Source organism: Magnusiomyces paraingens (assembly GCF_902498895.1).
Source record: "Magnusiomyces paraingens strain CBS 517.90 genome assembly, contig: contig1, whole genome shotgun sequence".
NCBI lineage: Eukaryota > Fungi > Ascomycota > Dipodascomycetes > Dipodascales > Dipodascaceae > Magnusiomyces > Magnusiomyces paraingens.
In genome coordinates this window covers 1,006,313-1,029,860 of record NW_022474067.1, presented here as the reverse complement: position 1 = coordinate 1,029,860, position 23,548 = coordinate 1,006,313, and the positions used below count along the sequence as shown (strand labels likewise).

Genomic DNA, 23,548 nt, shown 5'->3' with positions numbered 1-23,548 from the left:
TTTCTGGTTTAAAATAAATAAATAAATAAATAAATAAAAATCTACAGTGTACACTATTGAAACTTGTGTATATGTGTGTGTGTATATATAAAATTAAAATTCAATGCCAAGATTCTGCCTTATATTACTTTATTTATCAAATATGTTCATCAAATAATTAATTACTAAGCTTTTATATATATATATATATATATTGTACATACTCTATTTGGAGAGGGGAAAACTATAAAACTATAAAAACTAAAAAAAAAAAAGAAACTTGGATTTTTATGGGCTTTTCATTTTCATTTTCATTTTTGTTATTAATTTTTTTTTTTTTTAAAAAAAAAAAATCTTAAGATAAATTTTTAGTATCAAAATAAATCATCATTAAATCGACAAGTCAGTCATTCATTCATTCATTTATGATCTACTTTTTTTTTTTTTTTTTTTTTTTACTAACTAAACACTAATATCGGAATTTATATATATAATTATATTATAATATAGATTTTATTACAATAAATGAATTCTAACCTTGGTATTTACCCTACTTTTTTTCACAGCCACCATTTTTTAATATTGTTTTTTTTTTTTTTGTTTCAAGTATCTTACAATGAAAATAAAATAAGACTAAGCTTAAAAGAAATATATTAAATTAAAATACAATATATATATATATATAAAGATATATAAATATAAATATAACTCTATTTACCACCTGTTTGCTGCAGCTGATACAGATTCTGATTCTGATACTGCTAATTCTACTGTTTTCGATGCCTCTACTGTGACTACTGACGTCACACGGCTTTTAAAATTTTTTTTTTTTTTTTTTAATTTTAAAAATAAAATTTGTCTTTTTCGTTCTCCCCAACCAAAATCAGCCAACTGGCTTTCAAACCAACCAATCAATTGCCCAGTTGAGGCGCTTAGCATCCAAACAAACAGAAAAACAAAAAGTCTTGGCTTTGCGCTGCTTATTTTAGTGCCAATCTGCAATTCTTAATAATCACACTACTAGCGGTTATTCTCTCCCTTCCTGTAAAAAGCCCTTTGTCTCACATAATAATAATAATAATAATATTATTATTATTATTATTAAATAATCCCTATTACACTTTAATTACAACTATATATATATATATGTATATTAAATATACAACCTTATGATCTCTGATAACACACTCCATATAAATCTTCTTCCTCTAGTCCATCAAAAATTCTCCTCCTCCCACGCTCCAACTGATGCCCCCCCAAAACTCCGTTGTGCAGCTTCAAACGATGATAACCCAGCAAAATCTCCATCCGAAACACCCGCTAATGGATCCCCTAACGGTGCTCGTGTTGATGGCTCCACTGCTGGAGGCTCAGATTGACTCATACCTTCTCTTGGCCCCATAAAATCACTCCTAATACCACCTTCATTCGTACCCCGAATAACCTCTGCAACATACTCCCGTTGGGTCTCTGCATCTATAAATTGCTCACGCACATCTGCCCCGGTAGTAGTATCAACAAACGCTTCACCCTCCAACCTTGCAGCCTGACTCCCCAGCTGCTGCATCAACAACATAAAATTACTAGCCTGCAGTTTCTCATTACTTTGATCCATATTCGTCATAATATGTCTTGCAATCTGAGAAAGCTCTGTGTTTTCATCTACATGAACATTCTCCTTCTCTTCTTTCTGTTGATCCGGAATAATCCTCTCCATAGCCACAGCCTCAGATACCGTATTTACATCCCCCTTTATACTGGTACCGGTCTCTGTTGCTATTTTCGTCACAGAATCTTGTTCTAACTGCTTTTCCACATGGCTAAATGCGGCTTCAAACATCGCAAGTTCGGCTTCTTTGGAACCCGTAGTCGCCAATCCTGCTGCTGTTGTTGCACTAGAAACCCCACTTGTTCTCATCACACCTGGTCCCATATATCCTGACACCCCACCATACTGATTAAGAATCTGTGAATTTTGTTGTTGTTGTTGTTGATGTTGATGTTGATGTTGATGTTGATGTTGATGTTGATGTTGATGTTGATGTTGATGTTGATGTTGTAGAAACTCTGTATGCCAATTACTCATGTGTCCTGGCCCTGCATTTTGTCCAACAACTGACCCCCCAGTCTGCTGACCCATATGTTGACCCATAGGCTGACCCATAGGCCGCTGCTGCTGCTGCTGCTCCAACGACATGCCTGAAAAGTCGCGCACCCAATCGGGACCTCCTTGTTGTTGATGCTGGTTCTGTAACTGATTTAGTGACGGGCCCACCATATGCGGTGGTGTAACAAATGATGACGATGCTACATGCTGCTGCTGCTGCTGTTCAGTGAATCCTCCTGATCCACCAACAAATCTTTCAAAATCCTGTTGCAAATGACCTTGCTGTCCATTTGCTACAGTTCTAAACCCTGAAGCTGCTTGCTGCTGCTGTTGCTGTTGCTATAATATATCACTTGATTAGTTCTCTTGGTCCTTTTTCTACCATAGAAATTTCTCCACAAAACTAACCTGTCCAAACCGATCCTGCTGATGTGATCGGTCCACACTTCCAGCTTTCACCAGACCCTGCAGTGGATTTGATGGTCCACAAGAGTCTCCGCTGTTAAACATTCCTGACATTTTTTTTTCTTTATAACTTAACGTTTATTTCTTTAATTATTTCTTTGGTTTTTAGAAGAGAAGGGGATAGATTTTTTTTTTAAAATCTTAATAAGTTTTGGTGGCACAACTTGAATAATGCTTCTCCACGCGGGGAGGGGTTAGACTTTTTTTTTTTTTTTTTTTAGTTTCTCTCCTCTTCTAATCACCCAAAAATCAAAAAATCAAAAAATCAAAAATAAATCAAAGAAACCAAAAAATCAAAAGGTCCTCGGCTAAAAACCAATTTGATTTCGCTTCGTGAACCCAAATCACATGATAAATCCAATTCCCCAATCACAAACCACCAAACCAAACCTCCCCCAAATTCTTCACCACCAAAGCGCCCTTTTTTAATTTTTAATTTTTTTTTTTTTTCTACCACCAATACCACGACAACTTCTATACACAACAATGTCCTCTAGACTCTACTATAGACTCCCAAGCATAGCAGCAGGAACTGTTGCTGCTATGGCTCTGGCTACAGCATCTGCCCCTACTGCCCATGCTTCCAGCCGCAAGTCCATTTACGACGATGACGATGACGAGTCCATTGCTCCTGTTCCTGGCACCTCCGAGCCCGTCACTACTCCCACACCTGCTGCTGCTGCTGCTGCCACCCCCTCTAAGACTGAGCTCACCAAGACTGAACTGGTCAATGGTGTGACAATCCGTTCCACAGACACCCTCGAAAAGTACGTGGCGGCCGGCCGCACGTGGCTCGCCGAGCACGTTGCATCTGCAGAGACTTCGCTCAATGCTTACTTTGACAAGTACCTTTCTGCTGAAAAGACTGTGTCGACCACTGTTGCCGACCTCAAGTCTGCTGACGAAGACATTCTTCCTGGCGCTATTTATATTCTTGTTGCTGCACTTTCTGGCTCCGTTGTGGCCCGCAACCGTAACGTGCTTGTGCGCGCCGCAGCACCACTGGTCTTTGGTACCGCCGCATTTGCATACTTCTTGCCTGAGGCTTATGCAAACACTGGCAAGCTTGTTTGGAAGTTTGAGCAGCGTGCCCCAGCACTTGCCCAGGCCCATATCGACACGGAAAAATCAGTCAAGGACTTTGCTGCGTCGGTTGATACTGCTGTCAAGGACGCCAACTCGGCGCTCGAGAGCTCAGTTCACACCGCTCGCAAGTTTGTGGCTGATACTACAGGATTGCAGATTCCTGATGAAAAGAATAAAAAATAAAAATATAATAAAAAAAATCAATAAAAGAGGAATGATGACAGTATGGTTGTTGTGAATAAAGCAGTTAAAGTATAAATTAAAAAAAAAAAAGTTATCATATATAAAGTGATTATTTCAATTCAATTCTAATTCTAATTCTATTCTAATTCAAATACACATTAAGGGTTTAGTTTTTTTTTTTTTTCTTTTTTTCTTTTTTTCATCGCAATCATGGATCAAGATTTTGATGAGGGTATTGTGGTTCTTAAACCATCAAAAACTACTTCTGCAACAAGTTCATCAGGCCCATTAAAAAAACCTTCACTTTCACTAAACCCTTTGGATCTTCTTTATATGTTTTCTGGCAAACGTAAACGTGCACCATCATCCAAGGAGGTAGCTACAGAAATTGGGAGACTTGAAAAACTGACGGGAAAGATGGCTATTCAACAAAAACGCGTCAATGATATTCTACGCGATTGGGGCGCCGAGTTGCCAGAGCCCGAGTCGCGCGAACTTACCAGCAACATGCACAATTTACTTTCTGGTTTGACGAGAAACATTAAAGAACAAAAATGAAAAATAAAAAAAAAAACAATTGAAACGAAGCTCTAACAAATCTATTTTTATTTTTATTTTTTTCTTTTTAGGACCCCTTGTGGTGTATAATGAATTGCAATCAAGATTGACCACGATTCACTCTAACTTTGTGGACCTGATTCGCATGGAAGATCACAATGCGCGTATGGAAACCGAACTCAAGGCGACTCAAAAGTTATACTACAAGGCCAATTACCGTGACTTCCCTCCATACCAGATTGACTCATACCAAGCATCATATGAAAGCATTTGTGCCGAAATTGATGAACTCCATCTACGCCATCGCAACCGGCTTGTTTTTATGATGAAGCAATCATACCAACTTTTGCTCCAACAAATGCTAGATTGCCACCAAACCCAAAAGGTGTGTGCTGAAACTGGTATTCGCTTTTTGGCTGGGTTTGATGCAGAACCAAGAGACGTACTTCCGGAAGGATACCCGGCGTATTCAGCTCAGTACTCTGCAGAAACTCAGGATTCTTCTGGAGTTACAAATGACGACATGTCTGCTGGTATGCGCAATGGCACTCGCCGGTTACGAAGTTTGATGCGAGGAGGAGGCGGAGGAGGACATAATAGCGGTGGCCATGGAAGTGCAATGATGGGGGTAGCTGGTAATGAGGATCCTACAATAACATTATCAGCGCTGGCTCTTTCGCCAGCACCACAAATGCACGCACACTTACAAATTGACGAAAATGAGGGCGAAAATGAGCGAGGAGGAGGAGGTGTTCGTGGTGATGGAGGTGGTGATGATGTGATGGGCATGTACCGCCGTAACATGACGACACAAGCGCTGGCCCATAATGACGCTAATGTGCCTCATTATCGTGGCATTGGGGATTGTCATAAAGATGAAGATGAGGATGAGGAAGAAGACGAAGAGGCCATCAAGCCTGTTGTGGTTCCGTCTTTGCAATCCTATCCCGGACCATATTCAGGTTTTCGATGCTAATATAAACCAAGACAAGAGATTTTATAATAGCGTTATACTACTAATAGAAAAAAAAAAAGCAAAACAATTATATTCATATATATACAACAAGCAAAAATAACACGATTTAAGATTAAAGAGGATCATCGCAAATAGGTGGATGATCTATATTGTATTGGGAAAAGACGCGCTTACCAGTTTCATAAGAGGTAATCATGATTGCGCACGCCGGCGCGATTTTCAAAACTCTAGGAACGGCACCTACAAAGAGAGCCGATACACCTTCATTTTTGACAATGGCGCGGAGAAAGGGGAACATGCCAAGCTGAGCCGAAGTGGACGAGTGGTGGCCGACCTGACGGCGGGTTTTGCCCACGTCGAAGGGCGAGGTTAGGATGGCTGCGAGGGACCCGCCCACGCAGCCGGCCACAAAGGACTCGACAAAGTGGTGCTCTGGGTGCGTTCGCAAGTACTCTGTTTGCCTAAGCTGTGCACGCAGAATCTCAACGGCTGTCCAGTAGATGGCAGAAAACGGAACGTCACGCCAGAGAGTTAATACCAAGCCGCGCCACAGCGCAAACGGCCCGCGCTCCGCAACCATATCCTTAATTCCGCGCATTACCGTGCGAAACGCGGCCTGTGGCGATGGTGCAGAAGTCACAGATTGTAGACGCGTTTTGACAAGCTCTAATGGGGAGACTGTGGTTGCTGCAAGGGTTCGTGCAATTGCGCCGGCCACTAAAGGGGTTATAACTGCGTTTTGAACAGGCAGATTATCTCGTAGGGCCTCATAGCCAATGAAATAAACAACATTGGAAGGAACTGACATGAGCAAGGTAAGACCGAGGCCTCTCCAAAGTGCGCTTGTTCCTTCGTAATGGGAGATTTTCTTGAGTCCTTCCCATGTTCCTGTGAACCTTCGTTTAGCAGCTTCTTCCTTTGCGCATGCAGAGATTTGGGTAGAGGGTCCACCTGCAACAGTGGCAGCGATACAGTAGTCAACAGTTGAAGGGAACCAAAAGACGGATCGACAACATGTGCTAACCCCAAGACCTGCTGGGATGGGGGGTGTAGCAGCTGTAGCAGCTGTTTGGCCTTGTAATGGAGGAAACTTTGGTTTAAGATGCGATGCAGATACTGACGCTAGACGCGTGGGTTTGGAAGATGGAGGGATCGGGGCCGTGGCTGGAGTGCCTGCAGCCAGAAGCTCGATGGGGAATGCACCTTGTTGTTGGAGTCTTACACGGACCACGTCGAACGGGGTAACGACGAGAGATGTGAGTAGGGATCCGGAGCATGCCGCAAGCATTTTCTGGAGCACTGTGATGTCACCTGGCCGGTGGGCATGATTGAGCAGTTGTTTATGTGTGTGAGAATGGGTATTAGAAGATTGTGAGAATGCAGAAGATTGGGGTATTATGGGAGATGATTGTGGTGGTAGCTCCGATGTGTTTGAAGAAGCTTGTGATACCGGGTGTAAGGAATTGAGGGTTCCGGTTGGTTCTGGGGTATCTTCCAACGATGGAGGAGCCATTGTTAGAGAGAGATATTAGAAAGTCTATAGGGTTTAATAAATGAGAAACCTATTCGATTTGAAAAGAAGAAAAAAAAAAAAAAAAGGAAACAGACAGCCTTTTTTTTTGTTGTGAAAATCAGTATTAGCTGGCTGAGTGGGTTTCTGTGTGATGGGATTTGGTTGGACAGACAGACAGACAGACAGACAGGCAGACAACGGAGGTTTTTTTTAAAAAAAAAAAAAAAAAAAAAGTTTTTCGCAAGGCTGGCTGGATTTTGGGAGGAGGAGATTTTCCAACAAAAACACAACAGAAAAGAAAAAAAAAAAAAAAAAAATTGAATACGACGGACGAGATTAGATTTTAAGCGATTATGAAAAGAAAAGGTAAACTTATTATTATTATTATTATGGAAGGAATGAAAAAAAAAAAAAAAAAAAAAAAAAAAAAAAAAAAAATTGATTTAATAGAAAATTGAAGGATTTATTTATATATTTATATATATATAAAAATAAAAATAAAAAAAAAATGATCCACAAAAGTCCGGACGATGGCAATTGAGGGTTTTGGTGAGGGCCTTTTTAGTGTGAACGGAAACCCACGTCAATGACCGCATGGGGACCCGTGACTCGGGCTTGCCACAGATAAAGTTACCTGGTAGTTTTTTTCTTTAAAAAGAAAAATAAAAAACAGTAAGTTAGTTATTGAAGTGTTGTATTTAATAAGTTTTATAAATTTATTTATATATGCACGGCTGATTTATTAGAATGTCTTAGTCATTCTTACTAATATTGTTATCGATCTTTCTGCACCGCTTGGACTTTTCATTCACATCATTATAAAAAAAATTATTTTTCACCACCACCAAATAAAAAAAAAAAACCTCCTCTTTGGCTTACATCACTACCAAAAAATTACTCCGCCCTTACAAACTATCACCATTACAAACCATTTCTAAACTTAACTTAACTTAACTTAATTCTATTCAATTCAATTCTCAACAAATTCTTACTAAAACTTCTCATGTCTGGAAATAATCTGCATGGTCAAGCCCAGAGCCAGTACCAGCAAGCTCAGGCTTCGGATTATCAGCGGCAACAGCAGTTACAACATCAACAACAGTTACAGCAGCAACAGCAGCAACAGCAACAGCAGCAACAGCAACAGCAACAGCAGCAACAGCAACAGCAGCAACAGCTACAGCTGCAGCAGCAACAGCGGCAACAACAACTACAACTTCAACAACAATCCCGTCTTCAACAACCTCCTGCATCAAATATTAATGACGAAAGTTACACCTATCTTCAACAACAGGAACGCCGGCTACAACTCCATTCTCTTTCTCAATCCCAATTCCCTAACCAATTCCCTCCAGGACATCTTCATTACCAGTCCCGAATTAACCCAGTCGCAGGCCCTATTCACTCATTTGAATTCTCTGAACCTCATTATTCTGGAACTCGCAAAACACATAGACAAAATACTTCTTCTGTAGACCTTTCCCCGGGTGCTCTTTCCCGTATCCAAGATGAACAAGACATCATGCTTACTGAAGAACGTGAGGCTCACTCCAAACTCGTCCTCAAACACCTCGCTGCCCAACCAAACCAACCTATATATAATACACGCATACGACACGGCTTTGCCGCAGACTATGAGTCGGAACAATTTATGAAGCTTCTTGCAGAAGTTTTTTACATTTACTTTGAAGATAAACGTCATGAAACCGCCGGAACCCCACGCACAAACAAGGAAATCATACCCGCAGAGTGGCGCATGAAGGACCGTCAACGCACAGTCTCCGCAGCCCTCGTCCTTTGTCTTAACATTGGAGTCGATCCCCCAGATGTTATTAAAACTCAACCCTGCGCAAAATTAGAGGCCTGGGTCGACCCTACTGCATACACAGATCCTAAAAAGGCAATCGAACATATCGGCCGCCAACTCCAAGGCCAATACGAAGTTCTTTCCACAAAAACCCGCTATAAACAAACTCTCGACCCAAATGTTGAAGACGCAAAACGCTTCTGCATTTCTCTCCGTCGAAGCGCTAAAGACGAACGCATTCTCTTCCATTACAATGGCCACGGCGTACCGCGACCAACTGCCTCAGGTGAAATCTGGGTCTTTAACAGAGGCTATACACAATACATTCCAGTCTCTCTTTATGACCTACAAAGTTGGCTAGGTGCTCCATGTATATTTGTCTACGACTGCCATGCCGCTGGCTTCATTGTCAGCAATTATCTTCGCTTCGTCGAAAAACGTAAAGTCGATGAACAAAATGGAAATAAAGACCCTGGCGCACCACCAGCAAAGGCCTTTGAAGACTGTATCCACCTGGCTGCCTGTGCATCTGACGAAACACTCCCCATGAACCCTGATCTTCCAGCAGACCTTTTCACCTGCTGCCTTACTTCCCCAATAGAAATGGCTGTGCGTTGGTTTGTCCTAGAGTCAACCCTCACCAAAAAGTACTACACATGCCTCACTATTCCTGGGCGCATCTCCGAACGCCGTACCCCGCTGGGCGAGCTCAATTGGATTTTCACCTCCATCACCGACACAATCTCTTGGACCCTTTTCCCCCGACCACTCTTTAAAAAGCTTTTTAGACAAGATCTCGTTGTGGCTGCTCTATTCCGCAACTTTTTACTGGCTGAGCGTATCATGCGTGCTCACAATTGCCATCCAATTTCATACCCTTCTCTTCCAGCAACTCACAACCATCCCATGTGGAAAGCTTGGGATTTGGCTGTTGACCATTGTTTGACCCAACTCCCTGATCTCAACGCTGCAAGCCAACCAGGTGGAAAGCCATACGAGTACAAACACTCAAACTTTTTTGAGGAACAATTAACTGCTTTTGAAATCTGGCTCAAGTACAAGTCTCTCGATCTCGACGAAGCTCCTGAACAATTACCTGTGGTTTTGCAAGTTCTCCTCTCACAAATTCACCGCGTTCGTGCCTTAGTCTTGCTAAGTAGGTACCTGGATCTCGGACCAAAGGCAGTACAACTCGCCCTCTCCATTGGAATTTTCCCCTATGTCTTAAAGCTTTTGCAATCTCCTATGCAGGAACTTAAACCTGTTTTAATCTTTATCTGGGCCCGCATAATGGCTGTCGACCATACTACCATCCGCCCAGAGCTATTTAAGGATAATGGTTATACTTATTTCCTTAATGTTCTTGTCCCCCAGCAAGATTTTGTCATTCACAGCGTCAACATCTCCGACCATCGTGCAATGTGCGCTTTTATCATCTCTCTCTTTTGTCGTGGTTACAAACCCGGTCAGCAAAAGTGTACATCCCCTGATATATTGCGTGCTTGCATCAACCACACTTTTGACCTAGATTCGCCCTCACTCCGTCAATGGGCATGCCTTTGCATCTCACAAATTTGGGAATCTAACACGGATGCCAAGTGGCTTGCTATTAATGACAATATTCTTGAACAACTGGCTCGGCTTTTAGTTGACCCAGTTCCAGAAGTGCGCACGGCATGTGTACTTGCATTCACCACCTTTTTGGGCAAGGGGAACCCTGATGAACTAATACCCGAGGAAATCAAGAAGCAAGAACTTAAGCTGGCTCAAGCTATTCTTCCACTTGCTAACAATGGCTCCTTTTTGGTCAGACGTGAAGTCATGGTCTTCTTCTCCCACTTTGTCAAGCAATACCTCAGTCAAATGCTTATTTGTGCATTCACCAGTTTAGAAGACGAAGCTGTTCTCCTCAACTCTTATGTCCCTAATACATCTTCCACTTACGGCTCTCCAGCAGAGGGTACTGTGTTCAATAATGTATGGCGGTCTCTTCTCATTGCCTCCGAGGACCCCTTCCCGGAAGTGGCCCAGTATGCCCAACTAATTGTTGACTATATTCTCGATTTATTTGAGTCTACAGTTTTAAATGATGAGAGCGAAACTCTCGAGGATCAGATTGTCCAAACTGCAGCCCAAAACTACCGAAAAAAGACGGCTGCAGTTGAACAGCGTCTCATGGAAAAAAGTTCTTTAATCACCCAGCTCAGCAACTCACAAGCTCTTGCTGCTGCTTCTTCTGAGCTTTCGGAACCTTCCTCCCCAACAGAATCGCGCCTTGCTTCCACCATCAAGCGTTCTGTTTCTTTTGCAGTTTCCCTGCGCCAAGCCTGGATGGGAACAGGTGCGAGCTCTGACGCCGACGGCGGGTCTCCGTCTCCGTTGAGCTCCAATGGAACTGTCTTTAACATGCCATATGGCCATGGGAAGCGTCCTGTCAATGCTAGATACCAGGGATCTTCAGTCGCCGGTGAAGAAGGCTTGAAGGAAAAAAAGAAAATAACACTTCCTTTGGAAAGTGGGTTTTTCGAATGGGCTTCTGAGTATTTCCAAGAACCACAAATGAACCAAGCCGAGGTTGACGAGCCTGGCAGTGAACTTAATCTCGAGAGACTGTGGCGCAAAACACGAAACGAGAAAATTATGGCGGAAACTCAACCAGAAAAGGACCTTGCACTTTCTGGAAACTGGAACAATCAAGTTGCTACCCTCAACAATGGCACCCAACCAGCTCGTTTGCTCTTTGCTCAGTTCGAACCTCATCTTATAGCTGTAAATACCCAAGACGGCGTGTCAGTCTGGGACTGGTCCTCGTCCAAGCGCCTCAACAAGTTTTGCAACGGAAATCCTGTCAACTCTCGTATTACTGATGCGAAATTTTTAAATGAGGATGACCAACCTTTGCTTTTAACTGGTTCATCAGAAGGTGTTGTGCGAATTTATAGACGCTATGATTCACCAGAAAATGTTGAACTTGCTTGTGCATGGCGTGCACTCACGGATCTTTTGCCTGCACAAAAGAGTACGGGCTTGGTTGCCGAGTGGCAACAAAGTCGTGGCGCATTGCTTGTTGGAGGTGACGTGCGTGTCATTCGTCTCTGGGATGCCCCTCGTGAAATGTGCATAGCCGACATCCCGGCGCGGTCCAGTTCTCCTGTCACTGCACTTACGTCAGATCAGGTTGCGGGTAATGTAGTGATTGCTGGATTTGGTGACGGAGCTATTCGTGTGTACGACCGAAGATTGGACTACCGTGATACCATGGTGCGCTGCTGGAAAAACCACTCGAGCTGGGTTGTCAATGTTCGCATGCAGCGCGGTGGTGCACGCGAGCTGGTCAGCGCCAGTACTGATGGCACGGTATGTTTGTGGGATATTCGCCTGGCAAACCCTATCATTGAGTATTCTACGGGCAACAAAACCACGGGACAGGGCATGTCTGTGATGGATGTACACGAGCACGCTCCCATTGTTGCAACAGGCACACGCAGCATCCAGCTGTGGTCGACGCTGGGCGTGGCCGCAGCAACGCGTACTGTGAATCGGCCTGGATCCAACAGCTACATTAACCGGGCATACTCTACGTACTCTTCTGCATCGGCATTTACAAATGCATTTGGCTATGATTCCAGTAATGGTTATTTGAGTGTGAGCAACAGCAGCAGCAATGGCAGCAACGGACTCGGCAATGGCAATGGCAATAGCAATGGGTATGGTGTAGGATACAATGGATACGACACTGGAAGTAAGTTGACGCACCTAACATTTCATCCACACCGCATGATGATGGCGGCTAATTACCATCGGGATGCTAATATTACTGTTTACAAGTGTGTGGAGCAGGGACAGTAAATGTGAGGTGTGTATTTTTCTATTAATTTTTAATGAAGTCAAAAAAGAAAAAAAAAGAAGAAAAAAAAAAGAATAATAATAGAGTGTATATTTGTATAATGGGTTGTATAATTTTTTTTTATAATTTTGATAAACTTAGAGATAAATTAGAAAATTTGACATGAATAATTTTGAAAAAATTGGAGGACAATGTAACACAGGGTTGATTTTTTAAGATAAACTAAACCGATTTTCATTTAATAAACTAAAGTTGCATACAACAAATTCTTTTTCCACCGATTCTAAACCTTTTACTTTTTTTTTTTTTATACTTTTTATTGTATTTAAATTTGAAAGAAAGAAAATAATCTATTCAATTTTTGTTTTTTTTAATTTTTCTAACCTCAGAAAATCAATGACATAATTTACAAACACCGAAACGAGCTTTTAATAGAGGACCAAAAACAATATTTACAAATTTGTGAATTTTTGTTTGTTTTATTCAAGGGTTATTGAATTAAATAACATCGGCATCAGCGCTATCTTTCTTGTTCATACTATATATCTTTTAATTTTCATAATAAACTTGTAATATTGGCTTCAACATTGCATCTCCAACAACTCCAAATAAATAATTCCAAGGTTCTCTTAACTTGTGTAAATTTTACATATCCCTGAACATTTTCGAGGTATGGTATTATTGTTTTCACAATTAAACCTCATGATCAAGAAATTACAGTTAATAGGAAAAATATTGCTAACTAATTTCATTGCTTAAAATTTCTTCTAAAATATATAAGAAAAAGAAGCCAATAATTTTTTACAATTTTTTCATAGTAAAAATATTGAGATAACCTAGGATACCTTTTTACTGAAACTGTTTTTAAAACTGTCCAAAAATGTATTTTTATCTATCCAAAATAAAAATACGGATTATGGTTCTAACAGTGTTATCAGAAATAATTTGTCTCTTCAATTGAAACATCTGAAACTATAATTGATCTCATATAATAAATGTATAGGAATTGAAGCCAAAGATAAGTTGGTAGGTGGATAGACACAAGTAAAACATCAATTCAAAAAATATATACTGAAATTCCTCGAGGCCTTACAGTTTGACCGTTAATTTTAAAAATATATACTATGTACCAATATTTTCATGAATCATCAGATTATAGAAAGATTATATAATACCAAGTATAAATATTAAAAACTATATAGGTTTTGAGAAAACTAGTAACTTTCAGTCATAGTTTTTCTTTTTCTCAAAATAATCTCAAATTTATCAAAAGTTAAAAGGTTCCACTTTCTAATAAATGATTCCTTTAAGAAAAAAGAAAAAAAGCATTATTTGCAAAAAAAAAAAAAGAAGTTTAATATTTGATTAATATAGACCCTGAACATGCTCAAACATACCAACATAAGAAAATAAATTCTTACACCTTGTACTTGTGGATGAGCAAGAAAAGATAAAAAGGAATGAGTTGTTAGTATAAAGATATTAGATCCATAAAAAAGAGTTAAAAAATTAATTAATGGAATGGTGTAGAGTTTCGATAGTAAAACTCATATTCCTTATGAGCTGTAATTAAGTTATATTTGGGGAAGTTGTTAATGTAAACTTCTATGCCAAAAGAAAGAAATATTCGGAAAATAGACAGTTATAGCAAAGCGAGAAAAAAGGCGTTCAGACTGACTGCTAATGGCATTATATTTAAAACTTTAATATATATAGAAATAAGGATCAAAATCAATTAGTATGAATGAATCAGAGTAAAAAAAATATAGTGATTTAACGAAAGAAAAAAAATAAAAAGAAAAAACCTTTGGGAGACAGGCATTCCAGTGGTTATATTAAAATTTAGCTACAACAACAACCACAACCCTAATCCTAACCCTAATTTTGATCCTCATCACCAACCTGGACTAACAACCTACCAAATACTTGTCCATGATTCTCTTTTACAATTAGCATTTAAGCTTGACCGTAAGTAGTTGTGTATTTTCTCATTCTAAAATCTATTTATTTTTATTATTATTATTCATTTTTAAAAATAATATTCAATATAATTTTAGAATGTTTATAAATAGCATAAGACTTATACTTCAATGAAGAGTATGAACATTTATAATACTAGGCTAGCTTTCTAAGAAATATATTTTAGCATGTGACAAGTATGGATAGTTAAAAAAAAAAACCCACAACAAGATCAATGATATATTGATTTTTTTAATTTATTAAAAAGATTTCCATAAAAAGAAGATTTATTTTTACTGAAGAAAATTGTAAGGAGGTATAAATAAAAGTGATTTCCCCCGTCTTTTTGATTCCTATTTCTTTTCTTTTACCATTAACTTTTCTCAAATTTTTTATTCTTTTTTATTTTTTACCTCTAGAAATATCACCAGGACCATATACTATCATTTACTACCATCTACTATCATCTACTATCATCTACTATCATCTACTATCATCTACTATCATCTACTATCATCTACTATCATCTACTATCATCTACTATCATCTACTATCATATACTATCATATACTATCATATACTATCATATACTATCATATACTATCATCTACTATCATCTACTGCTATCAACCATGATCGATAACTATTTCCCATACCACACTATTCATAAACACTTTCCCTCACATTTGTTCACTATTATACTTTCAACATGTTGCAGTCGTCTATTGGTAAGTCTTTCTATGTCAACGTACCCAATGCACTCAATGCCTAAGTTATTGATCTAACACTCTAATAGACAAACACCCCCTAGACTTAACCTCGGAGATATATAGTCATATCAAGCCATCATTAATTCCTTTATTGTTAAATCCTACTTTTTGTAAGTTTTCATATACCAACGCATCTAATATTTAGGTTCTTAATCTAACTCTCAACTAGAAAAAATACACGATGGGCTCGAGGCCAATGTTAAATGATCAGCGTTAGTTAACAAAGGTTCCTTTGTGAAAAGAGATGATCAATATGAATATACCACAGAATGTCCCAAACGTGACATCTTATCCAAGGTAAATTCGAGGGACTTAATTATGGTTATTCAGATGTGACGACTTCAAATTCATCGACGATTTCAACTGCTACTTCAACTGCTACTTCAACTGCTACTTCAACTACTACTTCACCTACTACTTCACCTACCACCACCTCACTACCACCACCTCACTACCACTACCTCACTACCACCACCTCAGCACCATTTACAACATTATTATATCGACCTATTATGCTTTCAGTTATTCAATGTTTTGATGGTTGGTCGCAGAATAATCAAGGAGTGCCGACCTTGACTCTGCATATTGACCACCTCTTGGATTACCAGAGGAACCACGTTTACCATTGATGAAAGTATAATTCAGCCTTTTTGTCGATTATATTGTGGTGTGGTGAACCAACCTATTGTGGTTTCAGTCACTCAATGTTTTGATGGTTGGTCGCAGAATAATCAAGGAGTGCCGACCTTGACCCTGCATATTGACCACCTCTTGGATTACCAGAGGAACCACGTTTACCATTGATGAAAGTGTGAGTCAGCCCCTTTGTCGATTAAGTTGTGTTGTGGTGAATCGACCCATTGTGCTTTCAGTTATTCAATGTTTTGGTGGTTGGTAGCAGATTAATTGAAGAGTGTCGTCCATACCCTTCCATATTGACCACCTCATAATTGTGTTATTCAGTTGAGAAATTCCAATAAGAAGAAGTCATATTTGATAATAATAATGAACTATGGAGTCATAAATAAAAGGCCGTCCTCCTGCCTTTTTGATTTTTTTTCTTTTCAACTTTCATTCATTCTTCCTAGCACTTTTTATTTTATTTTTTTATTTTTCTATGCTTTTATTTTTTTTTCATTTTTATTCCCCTTTTTTTTTTTTTTTTTTTTAACTTACACCTTAACAATTATATCACCATCTACCACTATCAACTTTAATTTACTATTACCAACAATATACCACTATTTGCAACCAGGAATTACGATTATCACTATTATCACTATTATCACTATTATCACTATTATCACTATTATCACTATTATCACTATTATCACTATTATCACTATTATCAATTATGATCTATTATTTACTATCCCATAAGATATTCATAAACTCTATCGTCCACATTTTTTTAAATTATTACTTTCAACATGCTGCAGTCTTTCTTTGGTACGTCTACTTATTCAAATGCACCCAATACCTAGGTCATTGATCTAACCCTTTATTAGACAAACATGCGACTCATTCAACCTCAAAGCTATACTGTCATTCCTTGCCATTATTAATTTCGTTATTGTTGCAGTCATCTTTTGGTAAGTCTACTTATTCCAATATACCTGATATTTAGGTCATTGATCTAACCCTTTATTAGACAAACATGCGACTCATTCAACCTCAAAGCTATACTGTCATTCCTTGCCATTATTAATTTCGTTATTGTTGCAGTCATCTTTTGGTAAGTCTACTTATTCCAATATACCTGATATTTAGGTCATTAAACTAACTCTCTTTTAGACATACATTCGATTCACTCAACCTCAAGGCTATACTGTCATTCTTTACCACAATTGATTTCGTTGTTGTTGCAGTCATCTTTTGGTAAGTCTACTTATTCCCATGTACCGAATACTTAGGTCATTAAACTAACTCTCTTTTAGATTTACATGCGATTCACCCAACCTAAAAGGTATACAGTCATGGTTCTCCTCAAAAGGTTTTTTTACCGACACCTTAATCAAAGTGACTTTTTCTATCCGTTGTTAATGATCATACATTCACCATTGTGGACAAATCTTGTATAAACTAATGGAACTGGTGAACGTTGTTTCTGACAACCTGCATCTACCGCTACAGCTACCATTTCAACCACCACTTCAACTCCCACTTCAACTAACCCACGCCCTCACACTCACACACTCACACACTCACACACTCACACACTCACACACTCACACACTCACACACTCACACACTCACACACTCACACACTCACACACTCACACACTCACAAACATTTACGACACCATTATATCATATCAACCTATTATGTTTTTTTGTTGTGCTTTCACTCACTCAATGTTTTGATGGTTGGTCGCAGAATAATCAAGGAGTGCCGACCTTGACCCTGTATATTGACCACCTCTTGGATTACCAGAGGAACCACGTTTATCATTGATGAAAGTGTGATTCAACCTGCTTTTCGATTATGTTGTATTGTGGTGAATCGACCCATTGTGCTTTCAGTCACTCAATGTTTGATGGTTGGTCGCAGAATAATCAAGGAGTGCCGACCTTGACTCTGTATATTGACCACCTCTTGGATTACCAGAGGAACCACGTTTACCATTGATAAAAGTATGATTCAGCCTCTTTCTCGATTTTTTTGTGTTGTTGAAATCAACTGTGCTTTCTGTTCTTGAAATTTGCCATGTTTCTTGGCTTACACCTTACCCCCTAATTCCTTTTTTACTACTTTTGAATATTTCTTCGAATTTGGAGTGAATTAATTAACCAATTTTCTTCTTGATCCCTTTTCATTCAATTTTTTATTTTATTTCCTAGTTACTTCTTTGTCCATTCTCACATTTTTGTGCCTGCTTGCGTTGCCATCGACATTGTCTTGAGCGTTAAAATTCTTGTTATAACCGTCATCTGCATTATGATTAATCCTATTATTAATTTCTCAATTAAAATTGGTATCGGAATTAATAGTAGTATTCCCTTCACCATTCCCATGAAATATATATATATGGCATCATACCAGCTTCCTTTTGCAATACTGCAATAGTAGTTGTGCAATAAACATTAACAATTCTTCTCAGAGCCATGTTCTGCCTCACTTTCACCTTGTGGATTTTTACTTTCAAGATTTTATGATGCCAAATTTCTTAGCCATATTCCACAATTGGTCTTACGGAAGCAATATATAGTGATCTGACTGCAGACCCCCGCATACCCTTTTGCACGCAACCAAGAAGCCAAATAGCACCAACAGCCTTTCTTGCTTTATTGATTTTATTCAAAATATGAGATTTAAAATCAAGCAGATTGTTCAAAGTGATTCCAAGCAATTTAACTTCCTTCTAAGGTTCATGAAGTTCCCCATTAAGTAAAATAAGTTGCACTTTTTCATTATTAGGTTTCATATTTTTTTGTAAAATGAATGAAACCCAATTTATCACCCAATCAATTTTGGTTATTCTTGATTTAGCTCAGTTAAAACATTTTTCCATAGGTTGCTTAAGCTTTTGGGGTTTTTTATTTTCTTTAATTTTACCTTCAACGGTAATAGTCACATCTCCTGGAGTTTTATAATTTGGGGAATCACCCAATGCAGAGTGAACTTCATCTAACCCTAATTTTGGCCATCAAGAATCGTCATCAATTTCAAACTCTCTATCAAGACCATGATCAATTTCAGGTTGAAGTGCCTTCCATATTTCATGTTTTTTTCGTCAACAGTCGTAGTGAGAGTTCCATCTTCTTTTTTAATTTGTGGTATAATGGTATCTTTGCTTTTTGGATTAATGTACTTCCAAACATTCCATATGTCATTTTCTTCTAAACTAGACAAATATTTAATCCATTGCTCGGTACTTGCTTCGTGCAAACTGTGCTCAAAAAATTTTTCCAGCTTTTGTTGACATTTCAATTCTTTGTTGTTTCAATGCCAAATATGATTTCCTTTTTCCGGCCATTATGCTCAAATTGTTTGTTTGTTTTTATTCAACCATTATGCTCAATTGTTTGTTTGTTTGTTTTTATTCAAGGGTTATAGAACTATATAACATCAGCATCTGCGCTATCCTTTTATTGTCTGACTATGTGACTTGCCGGTTTTCAGTTTTACCTTTTTAGTACGGGTGGTTTCTGTTCTGTTCTGTGCGTCTCCGGTAGCCCAGAAGATGGGCCCTGATGCCAGCTTACGAGGAACAGGGAGAACCAGTCTGTCGGTACCAAAACCTTCCCAACCCATTTCCACTTATCTTCACGGACGCCCGTGTATTTCTTTATCTCTTCCGCCAGAGATACGGCCCGCAATCACCTGCAGGCTATTTAGACTGTATGGAAGAGTCGGCATTCCTGTAACCAGGGTAGCCTATGGTTTTCAGTCTAGGTGTATACTCCCGTACACATCCTCAGGAAAAGGGGGTATTTTGGGAATCGAACCCAGTATCTTCCGCTGTCAAGCGAACGTGTTATCCTTTACACCATCTAGCCCTTTCACCTTCCATTATGCTCAAAAAATTTGTTTGTTTGTTTTTATTCAAGGGTTATATGCTCAAAAAATATGTTAAATTAATGCATAATTAATAACCTAAGCAAATATATTGCTAATGTTTTTTATATTTAACAATCCTAAGGATGGCCGTGTGGTCTAGTAGTATGATACTCGCTTTGGGCTTTAATAGCAACTTTGCGAGTGGTCCAGGGTTCAATTCCCTGCTCGGCCCTATATTTTTTATTTTTATTCTCTACATATATTTTTATTTTTTTTAAGCATTTTTAAGATTGAATTAAATGATTTTGGGTGTTTTCCAAATGAATTGTTTTTGACTTTACACAAAAGGTTTATTTGTTGGGAGTTGAAAGTTCTAATCAAAGTTCAGGTTTAGGGTTTGCTTTTCACGAAAAAGTTTTGATTTTCCCTAACAAGAAAAAAAAAAACCTTTCCACCAAAGGTTGGAGATAATCCATAACTCAAAAATCGTTATATATCCCCAACACAATCAATCATACATTGCTATTACCAATGGGGTCAATAGTCAACAATGTAGCACTCAGCATAGCTGAACTTATTGCGTCGTTTGATTTAAATTCAGATGCATTCAAGATCCATTCTCGTGATCCATCAAACCTTGAACTTGTAACTGCATCAAGTGGCGGGAGCGCAAGTACTTCCATCCCTTACAACAGCTGCGTATCGACCGCACCCTACGAGCTGCCCAAAGATGTGGCCGAGGAGACACTCGAATGGTACGCATCGACTATTGCGACCGGGAAAGTGTCGGAGGCACGTCAGAATTATTTATTAGAACTTGGTGCAAAACAATACATTTATGATTTGACTGAACAACTGCAAGAACAGCAACAAGGCGTGGAGCAACAGCTGGAAACTGGGAATTCGGGGACTCAAGGCATCCGGAATTTTTCATGTTTGCTTGATATGACGTTTATTCTTAGAGACGCTGGCAAAGTCGATGCTACGGTACCACACAGTCTTTTGGAAGAGATTTTTGAGATCCAGACAATTGGCTGGTGCCAACAATTTTGGCCATATCTTGTATCGCGCTACCATTTTATTGCACACAACCTCACAGGTACAAAAGCACCGGGAATTACATTAATTCGCCTGGGCAACTCTCTTTTAAAACGACTTTCCAAAACACAACATGCGCAGTTCTCAGGCGAGATTCTCATGTATCTTGCGCGAGCGTTCCCACTTACTGAGAAATCCGGGCTCAACATCCGTGGCAATTACAATGTTGAAAACATTACATACTATGAGGGCGATGACCGCAACGTAGTGGAAAGCCAGAAAAAGGATTCTGAGGGCGACGTTGAGATGGCTGAAAATACTGAGGCTGCAGTCAACCCAGAAAAGGCCAAAAAGGATGCCATGTATCGTCGGTTTTGGTCTCTACAAGATACATTCCGAGACCCCACGGTGTTGTTTAATACTGAAAACAAGACTGAAAAAATGACTAATCTTAAGACTACTCTATCAACAGTTTTAGCGGAACTCAAGGAGTGGGAATCACAATACAATACCCGACGAGACCGTGAAAACGAGATGCGAAGGCAGGAAATGGATTTATCAGATGATGACGATGATGATAATGATGATGATGATGATGACGATGATGATAGCGATGGCGAAAACGATGATGAGAATGAAGATAAAGAAAAGGAAAAGAACAAAGAGGAAGAGACAACATCTGGAGGGCCGTCCAATACTATTTTGTTCGTACCAAAATGGCTTACACGCCGAGATTTATTTGAATTGCAACTCAAGGATGTTAGTTTCAGACGGGCTATTCTCACACAGATGTCTATTTTGATTGATTTCCTGTTAAGTTTGGAAACTGGCTCCGATTCAATTCACAGTATTCTTAATAAGATGACTTCTCCACCGACAAATAAGAGTCTGATGTATAATTTTGAGTTAGAACCTGCAGATGGAAAGTTTCTAGTTGATTTAAGACGACAAATTCGACGGACTGGGTTTCAGAGTATCGACTTCCCTCAAGCATATCTGCGAACTGTGGAGGCAGTACTTTCGCGCGACCGGTTTTGGCAAATTTGGAAGCTGCACAGTTGTCCTTCTTTTGGGCTTCCTCCTATTACCAAAGAATCTCTAACGATTGCCAAAACTTCAGATTTAGTTTCTAAAAGTGGGGTTGAAAATAATAATAATGAAAGCATCAAAAAACAAACTCCAATTTTGGAAGAAGCAGCCGAGAAACTACGGATGCTCCAAAAGCCGCGGCCACGGTTTGCACATAAGCTTGGAACACCACAGTTGTCACAGGTGTGGCGCATTCCGCTTGGAACGGAGATGCTTAAAGATCCAAAGAACTACGAATTTAAAAGTGCGGAGGCGTACTACAAGGACATCAAAGAAGCTGAGGATGAGTTTTGCAACAATTACGAAGTGGAGGTTTCTGAAGAGGAAGAGGTTGGTGAAGGAGAGGAGAAGAAGAAAGTTAAGAAGAAAGTTAAAAAATTGTTAGCATCGAGAGAGGAGTTGCGGGAACACAAGGAAGCCATAGGATCGAAGAATTGGCGAGGATTAAGGGCTGCACGTGCGCTGGGGTTGTGGTGCAAGTTTGGTAAGATTAGGCGGAATGGTGGATTGAGTGGGCTTTTTGAGGAACCCAAAGAAGATGAAGAAAATTTTGAAGAGGAGAAGACTGAAGAGAAGCAGGAAGAGGATGAGGATGAGGAAGAGGATGGGGATGAAGAACAAGAACAAGAAGATGATGGGGATGAAGATAATGGAGAAGAAGGTGATGGGGAAAAGAAAGAAGCCGAAGTAAAGGAAGTGGAGGTGAAGGATCAAGATGACAATGATGAATTGGAACTATTTCCTGAACCAGAGCTTGAGAATAATGTGTCTAAGAATGAACAGGAATCTGGGCCTAAAGATATACCCGATCAAGAGCAAGACCAGATTCTGAATATACAACAGGGAGAAGAACAGGAACAAGATTCTGACAATGACATGGAGCTGATTTTGGAACCTGAGCCGGAGGGGGAGCCTAAAAAAGAGGCGCCAGAATCTGAGCTTGAGCCTGAGCTTGAGCCTGAGCTTGAACCTGAGCTTGAGCCTGAAGCTGAGCCTGAAGCTGAGCCTGAAGCTGAGCCTGAAGCTGAGCCTGAGACTGATGCAGAATTAGAACTAGATCCCGAGCCAGAATCTGAAGGAGGGCCCGGAATAGGATATGAACTCGATCAAGAAACCACACAGGGGACAGCGGAAGAACCTATTGAGGTTTCTTCAGACTCCGAGGCCAAACCTGAACCACCAACAGAACATATTGAACGGACACAAAGCGAGAGCAGTTTAGGAAGCTTGAGCGAAATGGAGTCTTACTCGGACAATGAGTTTAATCGAAAGGTGAAATCAAGGCCGTCAAGTCGACAGGAGAGTCTTGATAGGTTGAGGGAATACAATGATGGTAGAAGTGATGCTGAAGACTTAAGCATCGAGTTGATTTCCGAAAAGGAAAATGGATATGATGACCAGGATGATGATACTGAAAAAAGAAGACAGCGGAGGTCTGGGCAGAGCCATCATATGAACCAAGAACATCAACGCCACAGACAAGATGAAGATGACGGCGAAGAGCTGCAACAACAGAGGTATCATCATCATCGTCAGAATGGTGGACATAAACGGAGCAGGTCATCTGAAGATGATAGTGAGAGCCGGTATAATAAGAGGCACCGAGGAGGTGATGAAGATTCGGATTACAGTTCATAAAATATGTTTTTTTTAAAGATAGAATAACAAGA

General features: G+C 39.5%; 6 protein-coding genes across 6 annotated transcripts; 4 read left to right on the top strand and 2 right to left on the bottom strand.

The window, feature by feature from the left end:
* Positions 1–1,195: 1,195 nt before the first annotated feature.
* On the bottom strand, positions 1,196–2,605 carry SAPINGB_P000340 (uncharacterized protein; the record flags this gene model as incomplete). The annotated part of the gene is made up of 2 exons (XM_031995064.1): positions 1,196–2,425; positions 2,495–2,605. 2 exons carry the CDS (start codon positions 2,603–2,605, stop codon positions 1,196–1,198), a joined length of 1,341 nt encoding a protein of 446 aa, XP_031850955.1.
* Positions 2,606–3,037: 432 nt separating this feature from the next.
* On the top strand, positions 3,038–3,820 carry SAPINGB_P000339 (uncharacterized protein; the record flags this gene model as incomplete). Its single annotated transcript, XM_031995063.1, has 1 exon — positions 3,038–3,820. The coding sequence occupies one exon, from the start codon at positions 3,038–3,040 to the stop codon at positions 3,818–3,820; it is 783 nt and encodes a 260-aa protein (XP_031850954.1).
* Positions 3,821–4,030: 210 nt separating this feature from the next.
* Positions 4,031–5,354, top strand: SAPINGB_P000338 (uncharacterized protein; the record flags this gene model as incomplete). Its single annotated transcript, XM_031995062.1, has 2 exons — positions 4,031–4,346; positions 4,450–5,354. The coding sequence occupies 2 exons, from the start codon at positions 4,031–4,033 to the stop codon at positions 5,352–5,354; spliced, it is 1,221 nt and encodes a 406-aa protein (XP_031850953.1).
* Positions 5,355–5,466: 112 nt separating this feature from the next.
* Positions 5,467–6,867, bottom strand: SAPINGB_P000337 (uncharacterized protein; the record flags this gene model as incomplete). Its single annotated transcript, XM_031995061.1, has 1 exon — positions 5,467–6,867. The coding sequence occupies one exon, from the start codon at positions 6,865–6,867 to the stop codon at positions 5,467–5,469; it is 1,401 nt and encodes a 466-aa protein (XP_031850952.1).
* A 1,003-nt stretch (positions 6,868–7,870) lies between these two features.
* On the top strand, positions 7,871–12,523 carry SAPINGB_P000336 (uncharacterized protein; the record flags this gene model as incomplete). Its single annotated transcript, XM_031995060.1, has 1 exon — positions 7,871–12,523. One exon carries the CDS (start codon positions 7,871–7,873, stop codon positions 12,521–12,523), a length of 4,653 nt encoding a protein of 1,550 aa, XP_031850951.1.
* A 7,759-nt stretch (positions 12,524–20,282) lies between these two features.
* On the top strand, positions 20,283–23,516 carry SAPINGB_P000335 (uncharacterized protein; the record flags this gene model as incomplete). The annotated part of the gene is made up of 1 exon (XM_031995059.1): positions 20,283–23,516. The coding sequence occupies one exon, from the start codon at positions 20,283–20,285 to the stop codon at positions 23,514–23,516; it is 3,234 nt and encodes a 1,077-aa protein (XP_031850950.1).
* Positions 23,517–23,548: the final 32 nt, after the last annotated feature.